Below are 26,367 nucleotides of genomic sequence, written 5' to 3'. Positions count from 1 at the left end.
TCAGGAGATGATTACTGGACAGTTCTGGCTGTTCCATTGATATCTTCACAATGAGAAGATAAAGTGAGACAGGATCTCTTTAAGTTATGTGGATCCCGGTGACAACATTTTGGAAGTACATGGACAAAAATCTCACAAGATGAGTAGGCAAGGATTAGTAACAGTGGAAGGAATCCCTGCATCAGTGGGAAAACGAATCTATTTGAGTAAGGGTACAGGAAGAAGGGTACTAGGCCACATATATAAGAAACCGTTATATTTTGAGGTAGAACCTGATAGATTCAAAGTATTGGTGGAGTTCAGGAAAAGAGAGGGATCAAATCTGTCCCTTATTATGTCATTTCCTTCTCTTTCTCCTTAAGGTTTTATGGGATTGGGAAGGGGGGGCCGAAGTTCTTTTTTTTTTCAATTATGTTTCCATTATATATTCTTCCAGGACCTAAGTCCACTGATCACCCTCTCTCATGTATATTCAATTTCCACTGAAGATCAGGATGAGGTAAGACTTAGAGGGGGATAGAAAAGGGGTAGATCTCCAATTTATTTTAAAATTTTTATCATTTTGGAAACTTCCTCCTTCAGTGATGATCTGCAAATCATCTATATAAATATAGTCTTGGAGAGTTGCCTAGAGCACTGGGAAACTTAATAATGTGTCCAAGATCACACTGGTGACTACCATCCATCCACTCTGCATATGTCTTGAATGTTCATGGTTGTTTGCATATTGCCTCACCTATTAAAATGTGACCTTGGGGACATTATTTGTCTTTCTATTCCTAGCCCTTTAGGCTATTCCTGGCACATAATGAGTGCTTAATATATGCTTGTGGACTGATTCATGACAAGGTAGTATGTCTGCCTGACTCCAAATTTATCCATTATTGCCCCACTGCCTCTCATAAAATCATAGAATTTTAAAAGTGGAGTAGATCTTAAAGATCTCTAATGAGGTAAGAGTTTGGTACCAGTCTTCCTAAAGGGATATACTGAATCTGGACAGAAATGGACTAAATCAAAGTCTCTTTGCTGATTACCCTCCCAACTACCTTAGAGAAAAGACCAAAAATGAAACCCAATTTTTTGTTGATTTTTTTCCTTATTACTTTGTGTTTTGTCCTTTAAAAATTATTATTAAAAAATTATTATCCTGCTTGTTGGAATTTTTTGGTGGAGAATGGTGCTAAGACATGACACACATTTGGGGTCTGTCATTCCAGAGCTGGTAGATTTAGAACATTATTGATAGTCATACCAACTAAACAGGAAGTTATTTTATGCCCTAGTAGTAAGAAGTAATAATAATTGTTCTCTCTGTCTTGAATGTTATCAGAACAGCGTTCATATTATATCACTTACAATTGCTGTCCTAATAAAAATACTATGACTTTTACAATGCAAATATCACAAGCCCTATTGGACATGTGAGAAAAATCTAATTGTCACCTACCCTGGATTAAGTGCCTACTGTATTTCAAGGCCTGTGCTTAAGCTCTGAGGAAACAAACAAACAAAAAAAAAGTCATTGGCCCAAGGAGCTCATGTTCTAATGGGGAAAGATATCAAGAAAACAGCTAGCAGCTAAATAGTGCTATAGATAGAGAATACTGATCCTGGAGTCAGGGAAAATTGAGTTCAAACCCAGCTTCAAATATTTACTGAGTAAATTTGGGCAAAGTAATTTTACTTCTGCCTGCCTTCATTTCCTTTCTGTCTCCACTGAATCTAGCTTCCCATTAAAGCTTTACAAAATCCCAAAACTTATTGGATAGTCTATATGAACATATGATATTTCCCTCCATTATTTCTACAGAGTTAGCATTTAATAATGTTAAACATTGATTTGAATTAATAAAACATTGGTATTATTAATCTAGAATATTTATAATATCTCACACTAAAATAGATAGCTAGCCTTTATTAAGCACTTTTAAAATTTATAAAGCACTTTACAAATATTATCTCATTTTATCTTTGTAACAATCCTCAAAGGATAGTGCTATTTATTTTTAATCCCCATTTTTCAGATGAAGAAACTGAAGCAAACAGATTAGATGACTTGTCCAGTGTCTGAAGCAAGATTTGGGTTCCTGTGAGACTTAAATTTGTGACCATACAGTCATTATTATTTACCAAGATTGCTATGGATTTTTAAGGAGAAAAAAATGTCTTTTAAAGTGAAAATTATGAATGTACATCAGAGAGGCAATATGTGATATCTTAGAAAAGGCTCTGATCTTAAAGATAGGAAGACCAAAGTTCTAATGCTGCCCATAGCAGCTCACTGGGAAGACATGGACAAGTTACCTAACTCACTGAAAATCAGTTTTCTCATCCATTCCATGAGGACGTAACTGTAGTTGAGGTTCTGATAAGACCTATTTCATGAATGTATACAAATAAAATAAAGGTATTTCAAGTGCTCTGTACACCTTAGTGCTACATAAATGTCAGTGAGAATATTATTATTATTTAAGAAATTTATGAACTTAGCTGAATCTTTCTGATTCAGAACTGTACTTAATTCATACAAAAAAAAGTAAATTATGGCATTCATCATTAAATAATTTTTTCTGTAAAATTCTCTGAAATGCTCATTTAAACACTATCTGGTGATAGGAAAAAAAAAAAAGCAGATTTGGTACTGGGAATGGTGACCTTTCTAAATGAAGTAGCTTAATTTATCTCATAATCTCAAAGAAATAACTCTTGGATAGGAAACTGGACTTAGCCATTCAGGGGATATTACAGTCACAGTGACTGACATGACAGAGGAAAAGGATGTGCTATAAGTACAAAAACAGAATAAGCTTCAAATGATAACATACATTTCAAAACAAAAAATAGGAATGGTTTTTTAACCTTTCAACTTGGAAAGGATAGAATAGTGATTTTGTTTTTGTCAGTAGTAAGACTACTTGCTTTTTTTAAATCCAGATTTCCCTGGATATCATTTGAGAAGACAAATACAAATTCTAGATCCCAGTATTTATGTATAGAGTTTAAACCATATTAAACACTTATAGGGAAAGTTGGGTGGATACTGTCCTAAATCAGTGCTTAGTAGACGGTAGATACTTAATTGATTGATCTCAGGGCTGTTCTATTCTGTGTCTGATTCAGAATTTGCTTTTTATGTGGTTCAGCTTTCATCTGAACATTTACTCTGAGGGACCCTAAAGGAGCACCCTTCCTCAAAATGAAGTTCATATTGATTACTTAAACTTTCTACTTAGCATGAGATGGACATCTTTTATTTTTCTCCTTTGTTTTGGATTCTAAAAAATATCTTGCAGGAAATGCTTTCCACATTGACTGATGGCTTTCTTCCTCTGCTTCACGCACTCATATCCAAACCACTATTTTTCTCCAGGGCATTTTCACAGGAATTTGATTTAGTTTCTTAACTTTACTTATAAACTAGAGGAGAAATAAACTAAGATTGTTAGCTGGCTTTTTGATAAAACCATATGGGAAGTCAGTGACAAGATAGCAATGCATATTTGCATCCAAGCCAGGTAAATTGAAGGAGAAAAGGGCTAATTAATTGCCTCCCATATCCTACTCTTAAGAGGTCTTTGAACTTGTGTTGATTAAACAAAAACATACCATAATCTATGGTCCTTGTATTCATTGGCTTTCAATAAATCTCCATTCAATACATAAAGAAATTAATTCTAAAGTTTATATTGCTAGTGCATATAAGAAATAACATAGATTAATCTCAATGTAATTATTTTTAGAATATAGTTATTTGCCATATGTTCCTCATCCCCTTTAGAAGTACATTCATTCCAGATTAGAGACTCCTGCTCTAAAACATGCTGAGTCCTCAGAATGCAGATTGAAACATTTTTTGGGGAGAGAGAACCACCAAAACAGAGCATTTATCATTTATTTTTGCCTGACAGTACATGTTTGTAATAGGGATTTTGTTTTTCTTTCTTTCTTGAGGGAAGGAAAAAAGGCAGATCTTTGTAAAAAAAAAAAATTAATAAAAAATTAATTACTATGCCTTTTGTATGAGTGAATAAGAGAAGCAAATAGCATTATAGATCCCTTTGATTTGTAAAAGACTATTACTTGTAAGAAGATAGGGAACTTAGACTTCAGTCTGAGGGGAGCAGAACACATCTAGCCATTAATAGTGACATTAAGTCCTTACATAAATGTGTCACTTGTTAAAGATCTCTGATTATTTCTGCTGACATAGTAGCTGTTGTCATATATTTATTCTCTTTGTGTTTTGTGCATTCATATAGTGAGGAATAGGTGAGCAACTTAATAGATATGGGAGAGACTCTAAAACAATGTGGAATTGAAAGTGATGAGAAAAAAAGATTTTGAAAGTCTGACAGGAAAATGGACTCACTGCTGAATTAAAAATTCAAAGGTGACTCTTCTAAAAGATAACAGAGTGGTAGTATTATACAATGAGAATGGCAGCAGCATTTCTCACTCCCCCTTCCCAAAACCAAATTCATTGTTAAAAGGGTCACTTTCATTTCTGTGTGGAAAGAATGAATAGAACATTATCTTACTTTAGAAATTTTATTTCCATTTTTTGTTCAGCTGAATCAGTGACTGATAAAAGAAGGATCACAAATATCATAAGGGGGATATTACTGACCAGATGACATTTCCCTTCATCTTGAGGAATGTGCTAAGAAAAAAAATTTCCTATCAGTTTTTGTATGCCTGTAAACCATCTGTAGCTTTTTCCCACCAGCAGACATTTTTTGACTACACTTATCACTCTCTTGTACATATGTCCACTCCCACCATTCTTTACCATTTAATTACTACTCTACTGTGAATGTCAAATTAAAATTCTAAATTTATATTTCTTGGTCTCTTAGTTTTATTTAGTATGGGCAACTTCTTTCCTTCCCTTTTTGCTTCTCCTTTTTCAGCTTCCTTTTAAGACTGCCTCCTATTCCTCTCCCTCCCTCCCCCAATTAGAATACAAACTCCTTGAGGGCAGCAACTAAATTTCTTTTGCTTATGTTTATATTGGCTTAGCGTAATACCTGACATACTTGATCAATATTTATTGATATCTCAATTATACAACTCATGCATTAATTATTTGTTACATAAATCTGAGGGACTTTAGCTCTATATAATTCTTTTTGCCCTCATCCTATCCCGTTTCCATTTTATGTTAAATTTTTTAAAAATGGATCTAGTTTTTTTTTCCCCTTTGTTTGACTATGTAACATTTTAAAATATTTCAGTCTTAACTTTTTAAAAAAACCCAATAATTGAACATTTCTAAGTCATCAATTGTATTTATTATTTCCACTATATGATTTGAAAACATTAAACTAATGTAATTTCAGAGCTGCTGGACATCTGTAGAAGTGATGAATCACCATGATACTTTAACAGTCTTTATTTGATATAAAGAGGCGCAATGGGGGAGTCACTCATTCAACAAATATTTATTAAGCTCTTACTAATCTGTTATGAGAAAAGCCACATGTGAGATCATACATCCCCTCCACCGCCTTTACAGCTATATATATTGGTGAAGACCTCACTTGGCTTACAGTTGTATATATGCTATACTTTATATTGTGTGAGATCCTTCACAGAAGTAATTATCTTTTTATCTTTTTTTTTTAATCCCAAATGCTTAGCATAATGCCTTGCACATAGTTGCAGCTTTAATAAATGCTTTTTTTTTTTTTTACTAACTCCCTACTTCCTTGCTGTCTTCTCCACAGCTTTCTTGCTACCACTCATATATTTGCCCTCCTCCCTTCCTTTATTAGAAAGGTTAACTATGTCAGTCTCCCTTCTAAAACTCCAGTGACTATCCTTATAACTTTCTTGGCCAAAATACTTCCCTGGCCACCAATTCTCTTTGTGTATGGTGGTAGAACTTCCCAAGCCCAGGAATTCAAATGCTATGATTTTTGTCTCCTCAAACTTTAGCATAGTGCTTGACTCATAATAACCATTTAATAAATATTTCCCATTCGTTTATTTATACAATTAAAAAATCTTAGCTTTTGCCTATAGGGATACTACATAATAATGATACTGGGAATACAGTTAACAATATTAAGAATGACTACTGATAGTATTGGTGGTACTATGGGAAAATGGGTATAGTGATGTGCTATTGCTAGAATTGTGGATTGGTCCAATTATCATGGAAAGCAATTTGGAATTATTCAGAGAAAGTGACTAAAATGTTCATATTCTCTAACCAGGAGATTTCATTGATAGGCATGTTCCCAAGAGAGTCTATATCCAAAAAAGAAACACAAATGCATCAATCATTTAATCAAGAAACATTTGATGAACATTTTCTTCACCAAACATATTTATACAGCACTTTTTGTGACAGCAGAGACTGGAAACAAACTAGATCCCCTTCATTTGGGGAACGGCTAAACAAATGGTGATCATCAATTATAACAGATTACTTCAGTGTCATAAAAAAAACAATGAATATTATGATGAATATAGACTTATTAATTAATGCAAAATGAAGTAATCAGAAGGAGGGACATTATTCCACAATGATTATAATAATGAAGCTGCAAAGAGGAACAAAAAGATAATGGAAAGTGAAGGCTGTGAAATTATAATAACAAAACTTGACCAACAAGAAGAGATAAGACCCCCTCTCCTCTTCCTACTTCTTGTAGTGGTAGGGGACCATGAGTGTGGAACATTGCTTCATTGTATTCATTGATTTTGCTAAATTTTTTCTTTCTCTTTTTTATCCTTTATTATAAGGAACTGAGAAAAAAGGGGAAGAGGGAAGAGGATAGATGTATTATATCTACAGATGATTTGAAAACAAAATATATCAATAAAAATACATTTCAAGCTTTTTAAATAGCTTGACAGTATACTAACCTCTGCCTTAAGGCTAATGCAAACATTCTCTAAATCCACAAGATAACATATCTTAGTAATATTACTGCAGCAATTACTTCTCATTCTGTTTCACCCCTCCCCCACCCATCCCTATCATTTCCTCTTATAGCTAGAGGCACATAGATAGACCAAAGGATAAAAGTGAACAATCTGACCAAACCAGTGTGCCACATCTTCTGCTGCTTTTGTCTTCATACTTAACTTGTAATTTGAGATTCAGGGAGTAGGTAAGGGAATAATTGCTTAGGAAAAGGGGAACTTGAGCACTGCACGTTTTTTTCTTATGTTTCCTTACAGCAAATCTTCCCCACAATGATTAATTCATTCCTTTATGTCTTATATGTTGTTTTGTACATCTTAAGTTATCAATTATCACCATATATTATAGGATGTGGCAATTTAGTTTTCTTAGTTTAGTTTTAATTAATTTTTTTAATTTAGTAGGAATTTAGTATAGCATTTAAAAAAAATGTGATGATTTCAAAATTTATCTACTGTAGTGACTCTTCTTTACTTCAGTCCAATATTATCAAGTGTTTGATAGGTCTTTCTTTCTGGATGTTGCAGGAGTGCCTCAGATTCAGCACATTTTAAATGGAGCTCATTATCTTCCTTTAAAAAGCAACTTCTCCAAGCCTCCATATTTCTGCTTAGGATACTAGTCAACCATGTTCCTAAGTTATCTTTAACTCATCCCTTTTCCTCATCCTCTATAGCCAACATCAGTTGCCAAGTGTCGCTACTAACTCCAGATTTTTTTCACTCACCCCTTTCTTTCCATTCATAAAGTAACCAACTTAACTCACTTTCCCTTACCCTATAATACTACAACAACTTTCTAGTTAACCTCCTAGCTTCCAGTCTTTCTCCTTCTCCAATTCTCCAATCATCCACACAGCTACTAAAATAATCTTTATAAGTATCCACATCATTCCTGTGCTCCCAAAACTTCAGTGGCCCCCAATCAGCTTCAAAGATTATGCACAGGCTCCTGAGCCTAAAAGTTCGTGTTTCTACAGACTAGTTTCCAACCTTGTTTCATACTATTCCCCTTTCTTAGCTGTGTTGAACTCCCAGCTGTTCCTTGAACCCAAAGGGTTGTACATTGTCAAGTCCTTCCCCATGCACTCCTTCCTCATCCCTGCCTGCCTCTCACAAAACTTAGCTTCTTTTAAAACTTAGCTCAAGGGTCTAGCTAGATAGCTACTCAGGAGAACTTTAGTTCATATTCAGTCTCAGACACTTAATACTTACCAGCTATATGATTCTGGCCAAATCCCTAACCCCCAACTGTCTCAACAACAACAACAAAACCCCTTATCTCAGGTACTATCTGCCTTTTCCTCGAAACCTTCCCTAATTGATTTTCTCCTCTCCCTCTTCAGGGTATCTTTTATTCACTTATCTCTGCCCATATTGTATCCCCTAATAGAATATAAATTTCTGGAGGGAAGGAATTGGATTTTTGTCTTTGTAATTTCCACTTAAAGGCTGTAGTATAAATAACAACAAGACTGATTTATCTTCTCATTATAAAATATAACTGACATTTATATATAATATATTAAATAACAGCTCTATGAAGTAGGTACTGCAAATATAATTTTTATTTTACCCATAAGGAAGCTGAGACTTAAGTTTCAGAAATAAAATGACTTGACTAAAATCATACAATAAACAATCATCAGAACTGAGACTTTGAACCTAATAATTCCTGATTCTGTATCCAACATTCTTCACTATATACTCCATTGCAGAAACTTAGTGAAGATATGTTCATTTTTGCGTTTGAGGTACTGCAAAAATACCCATTTTAAAGTGACGTCAACAAGCATTTATTAAGTACTTACTATGTACCAGGCACTATGCTAAGTGCTGGAGACAAAAAAAAAAGTCAGAAATTAGTCCTTATTCTCAAGGAAGCCACCGTTGGATATGAGTGACATCATGCAGACAGCTGTATGCAAACAAGTTAAATTGTAGATAATCTTAAGGGAAAGGCTTTATAATTAATGGGTCATTAACTTTATTGGGGGTAGCAGTAGAGATTCAATGACTGACAGTAGGAAAATGGGATTTTAGTACTTTGAGGAAATGTTTTCCCTCTGAGTCTCCCTCTGACATTGTTACTTTTGTGCTTTGAGCATTTAGTCCTACTAGGCAATTTCCTCATCTAAAAAATAGAGCAGATTCAGCTAGATTACCTCCAAGATTCCGCTCAGATTTCCCCTGATTCTGAGATTAACAGCTGTGTGGCATGTCTGATTAGATCAATGCCTACCACCAAATACGACATCTAAAGTTCAAATTATGTTTTCACTCCTTAAAACTATTTCTGTATTGTTTTTATTGTACTTCCCTCAAAATTTACTTCCGAATGTCAGAAGTTTCCTTTTGAGCATCTAAGAGATATATTTTAAGAAGATTGTATTTAAATATAGTATTTTGGTTTGGAGTGGGTAGGGAAATTTTTGTCTAGTATTTTTCTTAAAAACAAAAACAAAACAAAATTGGGAATCAGAGCTATTTTCTCACACCAAGAAATTCCTTAGCTGTTTCTTTTTTTTTTTTATTCCACCACATAGAAAGAACTATTTAAAATACTGATAAAGACTTAAATGTCAGATTTTTTTTAATTACTCAAAGAATAATGTAAAGAGCTTTTCTTCTAGTTTACTATCACAAGGAGCTACCTAAGTATCTTCTGGGTACTTCAAAGGAAAAAATTATATTTCATCCAGTAGCTTTTAAGGTTAATATAGATTTCATATAGTTAAATAATAATCATTAAGATAATTCTGCCTTGGTACCTTAGGGTGAAAAAATGTAGGAAATTAAATAAATCCGAATTTTGAAATTAGGGGAAAAAAAGATGATTCTGACCTCAGAACTTTTTGTTTTAAAAAGTATAGCCCCATTTTGATGCCACTTTGTATTTTTTTTAATACATCTCTTCTCCCAACAGTGAGCCAAGCTCATGAGTTTTAAGTATAAACCTAGATCTGTACATAGTATACCAGTCATATAACAGGTATTTATTAAATACTATTGATTGCTTCTCCATAGAATTGCGACTTTGTTTCATCATGGCATGAAGGTGACGTTGACCCTGTCTGCCAGCCCTACCCTACAAAGGTAGAAAAGCTTTTTAGTATAAGTCAAATAATGAACTAATTTTTTTTTGTTCTTCAAAACCAAAATTGCCCACCAACTCATGGGTTTTTTAGTTGCCACTCTTTATGAATTGATGGTACAAGGGATGAAGTGCTGAACATAGAGGAAAGAGACCTAAGTTCTAATTCTGCTGTGTGAACCTAGACAAGTCATGTAACATTTCAGCCTCAGTTTTCCCATCTGTCAAATGGAAACAGTAATAACATCTACTTCCCAGAATTGTTGTGCAAATCAAATGAGATAGTAAATTAATTTTTAAAAAAAACTTTAAAATCTTAAAGAGCAGCTGGGTGGTACAACAGGTAGGGCATTAGCACTGAAATCAGGAGGATCTGAGCACAAATCCAGCCTCAAACACTTACTAGCTAAATAACCCTCGGCAAGTCACAGCCCCATTGTCTCAAAAAAAAAAAAAAAACAAGCGCTTTAAATTAAAGTTCCATTCAAAAATTATAATTATTATTGGGAATACCCTTGTTACCATCAGTACTTTTCCAGAGAGTTAGAAAAGTAGTTAATTCTCAAATTCTTAAAGTAATTATTACCCAGCACTGGACCCAGGCTGTAATATTAAATATGTTTTCTACCCTCAAGGAACTCGCGATTCATTTGGGAAGTCAAGGCATTTAGTGCCAGTTTTGTTCCAGGTACTCTGATAACTGCTGGGGATATGAACATAAGCAAAAAGGAAACCAGTCCTCGTCTCCAAGGAATTTATATTCTCCCAAGGGATGGGAGGTGGGGATACCTGGAATCAACATGCTGGAGGGAGAAGATTGCTGCTTGGGGTAATGGTGTTGAAGTCTAGAAATTTAGAATTATAGCTTGAAGGGAAATGAAAATTGACTAGCTGGGGCAGCTAGGTGGCTCAGTGGATAGAGCGCCAGCCCTGAAGTCAGAAGGACCTGAGTTCAAATTTGACCTCACACACTTAACACTTCCTAGCTGTGTCACCCTGAGCAAGTCACTTAACCCCAATTGCCTCAGTAAAAAAGAAAGAAAGAAAGTTGACTGGCTTGAGCCTTTCCAGAAAATGGGGGAACTAACCATTTGGGGAAGGGAGCCAACATGATAGCAGAATATTGCAGTGTGATAAAGTAATAGGAAGACAATGGAGGTCCCATTGTGAAGAGGAGTCTGATGCTAAGGTAAGTTATTGGATGAAACTGCACTTAAAGCATGATGCTGAAGTCCCGAAAATCAAAAGTACACTTGGGAAGGGAGACAAGACTGAGGCATTCAAACAGTAGGTACGATACGAGATTCTAGTGAGTGCTACTGCCCTGGAAAGAGGCCCATGTTATAATCAAGCAGAGGAAACATTATAAATCATGCAAAATCTTATTGGCTTTGTTTTAGTCAGATTGCTTTGTATTGCTTTGTTCTCTAAGATACAACTTGTAAAACTTTTGGAGGTCTACTTGAGTGGTTAATAAAGAATCTTAAGCCATTTACTGCAGATTAATATTTATGCCATTTTGAGCTTTAGGATCCAAAGGATCCTTCAAGTTGGAAGGAATAGAATCAGGTGCAAGAGAAATCTATTTCCTGCCTCCCATTCTGAAAGCACAAACATTAGCCAGATTCCTTTGCTGCCATATACTGCTCCCCAGAAGAATCCAAAGCATTGTATAGGGTTTTTTTTTTTAATGTCACCTGTTAATATTAACTTTAAAGTGTTTATTTTTCTGAGATTTGATTTGAGAATAAGTGTGTTGTGCTAACAAAAAATGCTGCATGATAACTGTGGAAATACATACATACAGGAGAATTGTGCATTTAACATAGATTCTGGATTACTTGCTCTCTGGGGGGAAGGTAGAGGGGAAGGGAGGGAGAAGAAAATTTGGAACACAGTGCTTTGCAAGGGTGAATGGTAAAAATTAACTATGCATATGCTTTAAAATAAAAAAAAAGCTTTTTAAAAATAAATAAAAGAAGATTTAAAATTAAAATAAAAAAAGAATGCTGAATATGGAGTCCAAGAAACCTAGATTTCAGTCTCTCCTCTGCACTTACTATGTAATCCTGGGCAGATGACCCTTTGAATCTTGGATTTTGTTCATCTATAAAATTGGGGGGTAATCCCATCTGTTATAGAAGCAGTGTTACATAATGGATCCCAAGTTAGCATTGGAGTTAGACCTGGATTCAAGTCTGTCCCCCTAGTTCATGCTGTGGGACTCCAGATAGGACAATATGAAAAGCCATCAATTTCATTCATGTCTGTAATCCCAGCACATGGCACATACCAGGAGCTTACTACATGCTTATTAATTGTTTAACATAACCTCTCTCATTGTCTGACAATTCTCAGTCAGTTACAATTTGTAAAGCAGTTCTTTGTTGGTACAGGTAGTTTAATTTAGTCTTCCTTATAGATAGGAGCCAGCTCCAAGAATTGTTCATCTGAAATTCAGAGTGAGCATTCACACTTAGAAATTGGTAAATGATACAAATTAGGGATTGATTTACTATTTTGTTGGTTGTCTATACTTAAATATTGGGAAAATGTGAATAATTCAGAATTTCCTCTGCATACTGTTTTTATTTCCTCTGGAGAGCTGACCTTTTGGTTCCTAGCACATCACTGTTAGGAGGAAAGCACTTTATAAATCTTAGAACACTATATTAATGTGTTATTATTTTAATCATTTAGTGATGACATTTGTGTATTTTTCTTATTTCCCTTCTCTCTCCTGGCTTTCTGGAATATATTGCTAGGCATCCTATGTTATTTCTACTCTCAATCATAGAATTTGAGCATCAGAAAGCAACTTCAAAGTCATCTTATCCCCTTATTTTATAAAAACATCTGTAACTAGAAGAAGTATGATTTGGCCAAATCAGGCAGCTAGTTAGTGATGAGATAAGGATTACCACTCAGGTCTGTTTACATGATGCCTTTCCAAAACCAAAATACCTTTAAAAAAAATTAGAGAACTTAAGACATATTCAAGAGAACATAGAAAGGAAAAATTCTCTGGTAACAAAGTTTCTAACAAAAAGAATTGTTGAAATACATCTACTTTAAAGATGTGATTATAAAGAAGGACAGAAGCAGCTACACCCAAAGAAAGGACACTGGGAAATGAATATAAACTGCTTGCATTTTTGTTTTTCTTCCTGGGTTATTTCTACCTTCTGAATCCAATTCTCCCTGTGCAACAAGAGAACTGTTCAGTTCTGCACACATATATTGTATCTAGGATATACTGTAACCTATTTAACATGTATAGGACTGCTTGCCATCTGGGGGAGGGGAAAAATCGGAACAGAAGCGAGTTCAAGGGATAATGTTGTAAAAAATTACCCTGTCATGGGTTCTGTCAATAAAAAGTTATTAAAAAAAAAAGAAAGATGTGATTATATAATTAAGCACAAAATTGCCCACATACAGAAAGTCAGTGAGAAGACTTTTATTAATTAAAGTATTTATTAAATTAATTTAAATTTAATTTATTACTTAATTTAAATTAATTAAAGCACCAATTAAATACCTACTAGGTGTCAGATACTATGCTAAGCTGTGTAGATACAAAGAAATAATACAAGCATTTAATATTCAAGTCACTAAGTTTTTATTGAGAACTTACCATGTGTCAGACATTATGTTAAGCTCTGGAGATACAAAGAGAAAGGCAAAAGATAGCTCTTGCTCTCAAGTTTAATGTGATAGAACATATGCAAACAACTATAGTCAGACTCCAGAGTTTATATTAGTGTATTTTCATAGTGTTATGTATATGTGTATATATGTGTGTATCATCTATATATATATATCTGAGTGCATAAACATACATGCATATATTAATCAAGTCAATCAGTATTTATTGAGTATCTTTTCTGTGCTGGACACTATGCTTAAGGGGCATGATGGCAGAGTTCCGAGAACAAGGTTGGCTGATCTAGGACCTTCCTCAAAAGAGAGATTCAGGGAGGAACTCACTGATGGGAGGGATGGGGGTACAGCAGAAGAGCAACAGCTGATGCATAGTGGCAAGTCTTGAGATTGCAGAACAACTAGTCTGGGCTCTTCCTCTTAGTAAATATTTATAGATTAGATTGAATGCTATTAGACAACAGATTTAATAAAAGCCTCTGAGTTTTTAGGGTTTTTTTGGCTTTTTTCCCCTGAGGCAATTAGGGTTAAGTGACTTGCCCAGAGTCACACAGCAACGAAGTGTTAAGTGTCTGAGGTCAGATTTAAACTCAGATCCTCCTGGCTTCAAAACTGGTGCTCTATCTACTGTGCCACCTAGCTGCCCCAAGCCTCTGAGTTTATTTTATTATAATAGGATTATAGATTTAGAAGAAGAAGAAACCTTAAAAGTCATCTAGTCCAACCACTTGATTTTCCAGGTAAAGGAACTGAGGCCCCAAAGGATTATGACTTACCAAATACCCAAATTCCAGGAGAGCTAGGAGTTAAGCCAATTTCCTCTAATGCTAATCCAGCACCCTTTTTACTATACCACATTAGCTTCTTAAACGAGATATTATCTGGTCCAGTTTCATTATTTTACAGGTTTAGAAATTGAGTCCCATAGAGTTGAAGTGACTTTTCCAAATAATAAATGGCATTTTATTCATCATAATGTTCAATAAAAGCATAGGACACCACCTATATAGTTCAAAGTGTGTACCCTATTTAAATATGAGAAGGAAGCAAATGATGCTTAATTTTAGTTTTCGTGACAACCCCAGTGGTATGTATTTCCACATCCAGTCATAAGGTCATATATTTGATCCTATCCCTGACATGAATCAATATCCCAGTATCATTATGCAGCTGTTTCTGAGCTCTGGTGCAGATCTGTTCCTCAGCATTTCTCTCTTGGACCTCTTGCTTTTAATCTATATCTTGTCATTGTTTTCAGTTGTGAAGGTTTTTTTTGGGAAAGGAAAACATAAAAGAACCCCTATAGACTTTTGAATATAGACTTTGAGCCTATCCACAAATATATAGTAAAGGCAGAAATTGAGGTGGAGAATGGCTCATTAGGTATGGCTCTATCTGAGCAGCTTTTTTCTCTTCGGGTAATAGCTCCTATAAAGTTGTTCCTTCTTGGCAGGCCTATGAGTTAGGTAGTTCAAGTATCTCCATCTCCGTTTTATGGGTCATAGAACAGTCTCTGAAAGGACAATAGATTTACCCACCATCAAACAGAAGGTCAAGGCTGGAACTTGTACCTTCTGACTTCATTTTTTTCCCCTTTTTAAAATTATAAAGTCAGAAGTCATCAATAAACATAAGCATTGCAATTAAATATACAAAGAATTTTTTAAAAGATTTTATTTTGAAATCATGAACATCTGCTACATTTTTAAAAGGTGTTGTGTTAAATTTAACAAGGGAGTAACAAAATTACCCCTTATGTATCCCTTGTGAACTTTTTTGGGCTTCCTCTTGTGTATTGTTTAAGGTTTTATTAATGTTCTTTAGCTCTTTTCTCCTGCTCTGCCCAGTCTCTCCTCTTGCTCTTTTCATGTAGTACTCTAAACATGTGCTTATAATGGTCTGACTTGTTCCCTTGCACTGTGCACACTGTTGTAGAATAGCATTTCCCAAATTGTGTTCTGAGCAACCTTGGTGCTTCTGTGTGGTATGAATGATGTTCTTTGAGAAAATGGCTAACTTTATTTTTATTTCTGAAATATTAAGCATGTAATTATGTTTTGTTAAAATTCTGACTCTTCCCACGCCAACACCCCAGTGTCACTTAGGAGTAATGTGATAGAGACTGGATATTTATCTCAGGACTTGATTAAGCAGACATAGCTTTAACATTACCTAAGGGGAAATATGTATTGTACAGCTCAGCCTGAGTCCCAGCCTGTCCCCTCCAAAAATGTTAAACTCGTGTGTGTGTGTGTGTGTGTGTGTGTATGTGTGTGTGTGTGTGTACACAGATATATACATATACATCATATGCATGTACATCATCAAGGAGAATTCCAAAAGGAGCATGAGGAAGAAAAGAGTGTGTGTGTGTGTGTGTGTGTGTGTGTGTGTGTGTGTGTATACATATATACATATATAAATCATCCTTTCCTTGCCTCTATCCAAGTATCGCTCATAAAATCCTAAAGGAAGTCTTTTGTTTTGCGATCCAATGTAGAGCTAATTTATGATTAATAATCTGTTGCTCAGGAAATGACTCAAGTTATTTACTATTATTTATCTAGAGTTATTGTTCAATTCAGCCAGTGGTATGAAACATTTATTATCTATAATATTTTGTTATATGAAAATAAGTTTAATTTCCTCTGTTTTGCTCCCATAAAAATTGTATGTTTTACTCCATTTCTCTCTTCTTTCCTAAGAGTATTTGATAATAGATTTAGGTGTGGAATAGAATGTAGATGTCATAAAACCCCTTCATTCTATAGATGAGGAAACAGTCCCTGGAAAAGAAGTTAAGGGACTTGCCCTTGGAAATACAGATAATAACTTTCTCAGGTGGTCAGATTGGAACCAACTTCCTCTTCAGAAGATCAGGCTCCTTGTCTATTTCTTCCTTGTGTGTTCTTCCTTTGTCCACATGTCTCAGTGACTTAGTTCTCTATTGGAGAGACTTATACACCTCTTCCTTCATTCCTCATTGGACAAGGTATTATGGAAGAAAAAAAATTGTGTTCTGCATTGTGGACACGAGCCTGCTAAAAGCAATTCTTATTAATTTACCATTATTCTAAATTCAAGTATTGCTCTGCTTGAAGAAGAAACAGCCAAATTGACATCCCTCTTATGCCCTTGGACATCTTGCTGAGTGAGACAAGACATTTCAAAGCAACATTTTATAGAATTCTTGAACAAGGAAATTTCACATTATGCTAAAAATATAATTATACAGCTTCATCAACCCAGAAAAATAGTCACTTAATCTTGGAGAATCATTTTCCTGCAATCATTCAAATGTCTCTGTGACCACTTCCTTCAAGTGACTACAATTCTTGGGCGAAGCATTACCTTTAATTCAGTAAAAGTGCTTCACTCAAGGGTCCTTTGCCCTTGTCCTTGCCCATTTACTGCCCTAGTTTTTTCAAGACAGAAGTCCTTCATGGACTGATTAGAGAGAGACTTACAGAATATTATTTCACAATTGATAGTAAAAGAGATATTGTTAAAGCATTCTCTTTCAGATTAAATTTAAGATTTTACATATGATACACTATACTTTCTTAGTTTTTCTAAATAGAGCAGGATCAAGCAACAGGAGGCCTTGTCTACTTCTACAGCAGCCCCCAGATCTAAAGTTATTTTTGCCTTCCAGAACCATCATTTCCTTAACTTGATAGCTTTAGCATAGTATTAGTTAGAATAATCCATGTTTTATTAAAAGCTCCCTTTCCCCTCCACCCCTTAGGTCTCCAAGATGTATCACATATTTGTTATCTATATTTTATGACATGAAAATAAGTTTAATTTCCTCTGCTTTGCTCCCATAAAGGTTGTTTGTTTTATTCCTTTTCTCTCTTCTTTCCTAAGAATATTTGATGATAGACTTAGATATGAAAAAAATATAGGTTTTATTCTTTTATTCTATAGTTGAAAACGGTTCCTGGAAGAAGTTAAGGGACTTGCCCTTGGAAATACAGATAATAAATAGTAGAGGAACAACCTGAACCCAACAATTCCTCACTCCAAATCCAGGACTAACTATGTCACACCATCTAGTCCTCACTTACAGATGATGAAACTGATTCCCATTGATGTTAGATGATTAGCCAAGGTTACCTATGTAATAAATGGCAAGGCCGTTTTTAAAGCCAGCTTTTCTGATTCCAACTCTAGAATGTATTCCACAGGACTGTACTAATTTTCTAGATTTCTTGGACCACTATCCATATATTCCAAACCCAAAAATTTCTTATGGCCAAAGGAATCTAGGAAACACTATTCTAGATTTGTGCATATGTGTGCAAAATATACATTTTAGCACCAGAGTGGGAGTAATTCCCTTTTTGCATTGCAAAGAAGTAGAATACAGAAAAAGTCTCAAGTTCTAACACTTATAAAAAGTATCCAGTGGTGTTGTCTGAATTGTACAAAGCATTCTATTTAGTTCTGTTCAGGATTTCATAAGCATGCTTCTTTCCAAGGATGCTTTGGGAGTATGATCCATATGATTGGATAGTATTGACATTTTCCATGGATCTGTTAGTCATCGATTACAGGATGAATCAGTAACCTCTATCACTCCACCTAATCTGAGGGTTCCCAACCTAGGGTTCCCATATCTCAAGGGAGCATGTGAAGCTTATCAAAAAGAAATGAAAAATTTGGTAGCAAAATTATCTTAATTTCTTTATTCCTATGTGAATATGCATATAAGAAAGAGTGTACCTGGCTCAGTGAACAGAGAACTGACCTCTAAGCCAAGAAGACTTCTAGGTTCAAGTCTTACCTCTCTTATAGCTTAGATATATGACTTTGGAAAAGGATTAGGCAACCCTCTAAGTCTATTAGTTACAAAAAAAAAAAAAAAAAAAGACACGAAATTTCTTTGATAAAGTGATCTCTCCCAATTAAATTACAAGTCCATAGATTTATTGAATACTCTCTCTATATATAAATCTACATGGGGTGGTTCTCATCTTGTCGTAGAGACTTATTATTTGTGTGACAAAGGGCAAATCACTTAACTTTTCTCAGGAAAGCCTCAGTTTCTTCATCTACAAAATAAGTAGTATAATGGTACCTATCTCCCAGCATTGTTACAAGAATCAAATGAAAATTTTAAAATGTATAATACTGTAAACCTTAAAGCTCTCCATAAATATTAGCCAGCTAGCTTTATAGTCTTGTAAAGAAAAAGAAGGCTGGCCTTAGAGAAAGAAAATCTGAATTCTGACTCCATTTTTGCCACTTACTACATGATTATGATAAACTCTAGATTTTTGTTTCCTTTCATGACAAATAGGGCATATGGAAAGATTCCTGATATCCAAAGGGCATAAAACTAAAACATTTTCCTCTTAAAGGAGCAGGAAGATCATGGTTGTGAAGATGAGGTTTATAAACCCATCCATTTTTCATGTAATCTTGACTTATGTTTGGGTCAAGATGAAGACAATAGTGTTGAGCCTGATCTGATTGCCTCTCATACTGTAACAGCTGGTTGGAATGGCTCTAACTTCAGCCTTATGCATTTCTCTAGAAGTGTACTGTACTAGCCTGATTCTCTCCAGATGTTTCATTTCACTCCTTAAGTTTTCTGTCAAGTACTGCGCTGCTCCCATCATAAAAATGGAGCTCGATGGAAGAGTTCATAATTCCTCCTGATGACCTCAGACTGCTCTGTGCTCGGAAATGTCACAAACACATTAGATTCTATTAAATTGCACATTGTTAAATTACAACACATGTAAACACCTCCTACTCAGTTCTATATTTTTGTCAGTCTAACCAAAGTTATATATCACTATGGTGAATGAGCTGCAGTGATGTACCAGCTTGCCACTGAGACAGCCTGCTGGCTTGTTCAGTACAAGCAAATATTTTAATACCTCTGTGTGAATTTGTTTGCTGTTTAAGACTGGCTTTTAAATTTTAAAAGAGCAGTTAATGGATTTAGAGTCAAACAAGAAAAGTCTTTAAGACTTAATCATTATTTATTAAACATCATATAAGGTCTAATGTTAATGCATCACAAATGATGTAGTAACATTTGATATCCTTACATCAGAGATTTATAATAGATATTATAGATTCAGAGCCAGTAGAAAACTTAAAGGAAATCTAATCCAGCAACCTCATTTTAGAGGGAAGAAAACTGAAGAAACTTAGGTCTCCTGACTCCAACTACATTGCTCCTTCCTCTACACTTTGTTACCACTGCTAATAATAATATAACACATTACACACACACACACACACACACACACACACACACCCCACACATCACATATATAACAATAATAACTGGAATTTGCTTAGCCCTCTAAAGTTTACAAAATGATTAACATATATTGTCATTGTCATTGGAATTTCATAACTACTTCCTTAGATAGCTATTAAAGATGTTATTATTGTCATTTTATATACAGAAAATTTGAGGACAGGGAGAGGAAAAAATAGAGGGGAAGGAAAAGGAATGGGGTTTTGGTTAAGTAATGTGTCTAGGATCACAGATAGTAAATGATATTTCAGCAGGTTCTCTGACTCTGTATTCAGCACCTGTCCACTACATCCTGTTGCCCCTCAGACTTGTTGTAAAATTATTTCATCATAGGTAGGGTGCAATGGCAGTTAGGTGCTGCAGTCAATAGAGCCTGGGTCTTGTGGAAGAAGGATCTGAGTTGAAACCAGGCAGCAGACACTTCCTAGCTGTGTAATGGTGATGGGCAAGTCTGCTTGCCCCAGTTTCTTCTCGGTAAAATTAGCTGGAGAAGGAAATGGGAAACCACTCCAGTATTTTTGCCAAGAAAACCCCAAATGGGGTCATGAAGAGTCAGACATGACTGAAATGAGTGAACACACACACACACACACACGGAAAATGAGGTACGTTGAACTCTCTCTTGCCTTTGAAATTACAAGAATGAATCTGATTTTAATCTTGTGAAAATGAAGGTACTTATTTTCCTATTTGCCAACACTACTCTGTAAGGACATAGTTCCAGTCTTGCATTATGTTTCCCCTACTTAAGTCTTTCCTTAGCAATCAGCCATATGCCCAGTGGTCACACAGTTCATCTGTCAGTATTGACCCCCAACTCCACTCTGACTCAATCTCTGAGTATATATACCTCTGAGCTGTGTAATGAATTGGATAAGGGACGATGAGTATTTTTATTTTTTGCTCCTCATTACAGGGTTGCTGGAATATTTCATGCTATATGCTTTGTCTTCCACTGACCTCAGTTTAATTAAATAGGATCTCATTAAGCTTTGAGTTGGTTGGCTGATACAGAAAGTGATGCAACACTAATTGGAATTTAAAAGCAAAAATTTCTGCTACAACTTTCCTTCACTTTCTCATTTTGTCTTCTGTTGAATGAAAGTTTTAAAAAGAATAGACCCTGCTAGTGCCAGGTTAGAACTCTTGTACAGAGATTGATTTAGTTCTATTACTTGCATCACTATTTTTTGTTTTTATGAAGGAGAAAATGTTCTTTTGTTTAAGCAGTGAAAGAATGAAATGGTAATTTATAGCCGTGGCACAAATGTTCTGCTGCAAAAGTAGGATACTGAAAGTACCAGACTCTCTGACCTCAGATGTCCCTTCTAACTCAGGTCGTGAGACTCTTTGATCACATAAGTGTGACCTTTTGTAGAAGGGAAAAAAATCAATTTTTAAAGATATAACCAGATATAACAGGAATATGATGCATGGCAGGGGCCATGAGGATGTTAACAATTTACAGGAAACACAGTATTTTTGGAGACAAGGAACCAAGCTCAGCATCTGTGTCAAAAAACAGAAAAAAAAAAAAAAAAAACCACTTAAACATTCACTCCCATATAATGAAAAATAAAGAAATTAAGCAGGTGATTGTCCCTATCCACTCAAGTTTACAGTTTAAAACGACTAATAGTAATAATGGCTTTATGCCATTTTATACAGTTTATATCAGTTTATATATTATACATTATATACCAGTTTAAACAAAACAGCAATTTTTTTGTCTTGACATCTTTTCTTCCAGATGATGGCTGTTGCATAACAGTTATTAACATTCAATTTGTGCCCTGCTGAAATGAGGTTTTAAAAAGTGGAGTGACAATTCTATTTGTTTAGGAATATGGATTTTCGTTGAGAAGACATCTTTCAGGATATCTTCTTGCCATACAGAAAAAGTCTGCTGTCATGCTAATATTCTAAGTTAGATTTTTCTGAAGTAACATTTTGCTCCTAAAGTTGAGCCTACTCTTTTATTATCTGTATCCACCTAGGTCCATCCTATGTTTTGTTCTTTACTATAGACATAAAATGGGCAAAGTAAAAAAAGAAGGGAGAAAATACTGGCTCATAAAAGTTTACTTTCCTTTCTTGTAGCTAGAAAATTGAGGAAGAGGTCTCTGAAAATTTTGTGCCTCCACTATCACCACCATGACCTTTGATGAAAAACATGCTCCTTGATGAGTTTATTAAATCATAACTAGATTTCCTTTGTAAAGTTTCCTAGTTAAAAGAATTCAAAAATATATGATAATTTAAAAAATGATATTGAAAATTATATTACATTAATTATATAGTTATTTATTATTTTGTTGTGTGTATTTAATCTATTTCACTGCCCACACTATTTCTTTTTTTATAGCTTTTTATTTACAAGATATATGCATTGGTAATTTTTCAGCATTGACAATTGCAAATCCTTTTGTTCCAATTTTTCCTCATTTCCCAGAGTTCTTTTGCTGGGTGTAGTTAAAAAGAGATCTTAGAGGGAAAGGGATGCACATGTACAAAAATGTTTGTGGCAGTCCTTTTTGTAGTGGCAAGAAACTGGAAATTGAGTTGATGCCCATCAATTGGAGAATGGCTGAATAAGTTATGGCATATGAATGTCATAGAATAGTATTGTTTTATAAGAAATGACCAACAGGATGATTTCAGAGAGGTCTGGAGAGACATGAATTGTTGCTAAATGAAATGAGCAGAGCCAGGAGATTGTTATACATGGCAATAACAATATTATACGACGATCAATTCTGATGGACGTGACTCTTTCCAACAATGAGATGATTGAGGCTAGTTTCTTTGATCTTGTGATGAAGAGAGCCATCTACACCCAGAGAGAGGACTGTGGGAACTGAATGTGGATCACAACTGTTGTTCACTTGCATTTTGTTTTCTTACTCATTTTCTTTCCTTTTTGATCTGATTTTTCTTATGCAGCAAGATAATTGTATAAATGTTTACATATTTATTGGATTTAACATATATTTTAACATGTATAACATATATCAGATTGCTTGCCATCTAGGGGAAGGGATGAGGGAAGGGAGGGGAAAATTTGGAACATAAGGCTATGCAAGGTACAGTGTTGAGAAATTATCCATAATACATGCTTTGAAAATAAAAAGCTTTAATTTAAAAAAAGAAAGAAAGAAAATTAGCTTCTAACTTTATACTCTTTGTGAGGGTATCAGTCTTATAAAGGGACTGGTGGAGGACTGGACTTCATACTGCCTCAGATTTTTCTAGAAATAAAACTCTTCTAGACCTCAGTTTCCTTACCCATAAAATAAGGTATTGGATTCAATGACATTTCACCCCTTTCAGCTCTAAATCAATGATCCTACAAAACAAAAGGTAATTCAACATATATAAAGTAGAATCAGTTACTATCTAATGGTAACATATGGTACACACACGTCAATTATCCTAATTCCCTTCTCATACTGGCAGTTAGATTATAAGTAGGTTTCTCACCTTACAGTTTTAGAGATTGGGTGGAAAATGGAGGTTCTAAAACGATGAGCCCCCATCAGCATGCTCCCAAATTGACTGACCATTGATATTTATTAACCAGACATCCTTAATTAGCTTTTAGTTTAAAAAAAAAAAAAGATATTTGCTAAAGTTGCATTGTGAAAACAATCAGCATAAACTGTCTCTGAAAACTGGGAGCATACTTTCCACAAATACATACAGAATCTAGGGCAGGGTTTTTTTGTGTAAATGGACCACTTTGACAGTCAGCTCACAATACAGACCCCCTTTTCTGAACTGCAGAACTTAAAAAACATAGTATTAACAGGATTAACAGAAACCAATTATTCTAAAATGGAACTATAAAAAATTGTTTTAAGAAGTTCATAAGGTATGGATTAATAACCCTTATTCTGGGAGAAAATAGACTCAAACTTAAAGAGCTCATGTGGCAAAGGGATGAATTCATAGCTTTAAGTTGCTAGAAGTTTTCATAAAGTTCTCTTTAATTATGATGTAGCTTTCTTTTGAATTTCTTGTAGAGTAATAAAACTTCTTTTATTGTGTCTAATTTGTACTCAGTTTCCAATATAAATATTATCATTAACCAATATTGTTCCAGAGACAGTGCTAAGGTGCCCGTGGAAAGTCCAGAATTTTCCAGTTTCTCAAAAGTTCATAAGTCTTCCTGTGGCACACAGGACAGTCTTTCTGTCCACCCCAAATTATTCTGAGCCTGTTTGGTTTACTCAATCACCTCACTTTTACATATACAATACCAAAATTGAGCATAAAGTAGTGGAGGGACACTGAGATTCTTGAGTTTGTACTTAATAATGTTATCAGTTCTAGGAAATAGCATGTTATGAAGATATATAAATAAAAAAATTTTGGATAGAATAACCTTTAAGTTATAAAAATATGTCTCCTTTTCAAAGCATGAAATAATGATATTCCAGGCAGTATACTATTCCTATAAAGAAGAGAATCACAGTCTTTATTGTTCATGTATGATACTTGACTTTTGAGGAATTCTTTAAAATTTGGACTGTAACTACAAGTCATATTTTCTGGCAGCCTGGGGCTAAAAGCACATCAATAATGAAAGTATACTAGACTTGACTGTTGACTGTCATGACTCTGTATAGAAATTTAATGCCTGACTCCACATTGTAGAATAATCATACCATGGTATATCTGACACTTCTCTTCATTAGAAAGCCCGAGGGCACTGTTAAAATACTGACTTTTTAGCTCATTTTCTTTGACTCCTGGTAGGAAGAGTTTGTTAAAAAGCATAGGCATGGGGGGGAAGGGAGTGTATTGTGGAATTAGGAATTGGTGAGGACAGAAAAGAATTACAAATAACTTTTCACTATTTATAAGAGCTAAAGTAAAATGACATAAGTAAATTCTGACCTGCTGTCCCTCTGGAATGAAAAACCTATTTGCTTCTTTTCTTTGGCTGGTACTCACTTTTTTGCCATTTGGTTAAGGTCTAATAAATTAGGGGAAAGCTTACATGGCACAGTTGATTGAATACTAAATCTGAAACTGGAAAAACCTAAGTTCGAATCCAGCCTAAGGACATTTATTAAATGTGAGATGTGTTAGGCAAGTGACAACTTCTGTCTGCTTCAGTTTCCTCATCTGTAAAACTGAAATAATAATAGCACTTACCTCTCAGGGTTACTGCGAATATCGAGTGAGATAATATTTGTAAAGTGCTTTGCAAACCTTAATGTGCTGTATAAAGACTGTTAATGTTGTTGTTATTATCATTAATTCTTAGTTAATAGTTATTATTAGTATCATAAATTATGACCTTTCCTTTTCTAGGAACTTAAGTTCTCTAGAGATAAGCAGAAGCCATCCTTTACTTTTGGCCTCCCTACTTGATATTGATCCCTTACCCTTTCATCCCAAGACCACCCCTCTAGTTCCTTTTCAGCCATTCCCAAATCATGTCCTCTTCCCTTTCTAGTATTCCTATATACATTGTCTTCCTCCAGTAGTGGTCAAACTCAAAAGGATCTTTTCAGGTTACTTGTTGACTTTGAAAACCACAAATTAAACACTATCTGTGTTGTACTGTATTTTCATTTAGTTTGTTAAACATTCTCCAGTTATGTTTTAATCTGATTTGGGCAGCATATGGGTGTTTGGGGTACCTTTTGGTGGTGACAAAGTTTGACACCTTTGCCCCAGTAGACAAAGCTCCTTATTGTGCTTGCTTGTATCTGCATCCCCACCACTTGACACCATGTCTGGAACATAGTAAATTCTTTTTCATTCATTCTTAGAGTGCCATTACTACTTCTTTCATTGCTTTGAAGAGCAGAGATTTAATTTGACACTGGGAAGAAAAGTGATGCTATAGTGTAAATTTGTAAGAGGGTATGTTAAGAATAAGAACAAGAGCATCATTGCTTTCTGTCACACAAAAGTTCCAGACTTTAGCTTGCTTATAGAAATCATGAGCCCTTCCTGGAAATGAAAACCCAAAGAAGCTATTTATAAGATAGTAAGAGCTATCATAAAAAGATGGAGGAAGCATAGTATAGGAAAAGCATGGGAACTCAGAATCAGAATTTGCATTTGAGTATCTGGCTATTCCTATCTTTGTGAGCATCGACAAGATAATCTCAACTTGTTGAATCTGTTTCCATATCTATGAAATGAAGAACTGGGTGTTCTCCCTGAGGGCCCTTCCAAATTCAAGTCTGTGAAATCCAGGGAATTTCTCTGTGTCTTATTTCTTGACTTTATTTTCTGGTTGTTTTATTTGTTTCCATCAAAATTATAGAACACAAATATTAGAAAGGGACCTGGAAAATCTACCTAGCCTATCCCACCTCCATTTACAAACTTAGGTCCAGAAGAGAATCTTGCTCAAGATTATACTTCTAGT

General features: G+C 34.8%; 1 protein-coding gene across 5 annotated transcripts in view; it reads left to right on the top strand.

Annotated features, from left to right (window-relative positions):
* Positions 1-26,367, top strand: part of C4H1orf21 (chromosome 4 C1orf21 homolog) — a 278,222-nt gene that overhangs the window by 203,784 nt on the left and 48,071 nt on the right. For 3 of the 5 annotated variants that reach the window (XM_051998789.1, XM_051998787.1, XM_051998788.1), the window contains 2 exons: positions 437-499; positions 9,964-10,032. In XM_051998789.1, coding sequence (XP_051854749.1) covers positions 437-499; positions 9,964-10,032 — 132 coding nt within the window. The remainder of the gene's footprint in view (positions 1-436; positions 500-9,963; positions 10,033-26,367) is intronic. The other 2 variants (XM_051998791.1, XM_051998790.1) reach the window with 1 other exon arrangement.

This window comes from Antechinus flavipes, chromosome 4 (assembly GCF_016432865.1).
Source record: "Antechinus flavipes isolate AdamAnt ecotype Samford, QLD, Australia chromosome 4, AdamAnt_v2, whole genome shotgun sequence".
NCBI lineage: Eukaryota > Metazoa > Chordata > Mammalia > Dasyuromorphia > Dasyuridae > Antechinus > Antechinus flavipes.
The sequence above is the reverse complement of the archived record's forward strand: the minus strand, read 5'-3'. Positions and strand labels throughout refer to the sequence as shown.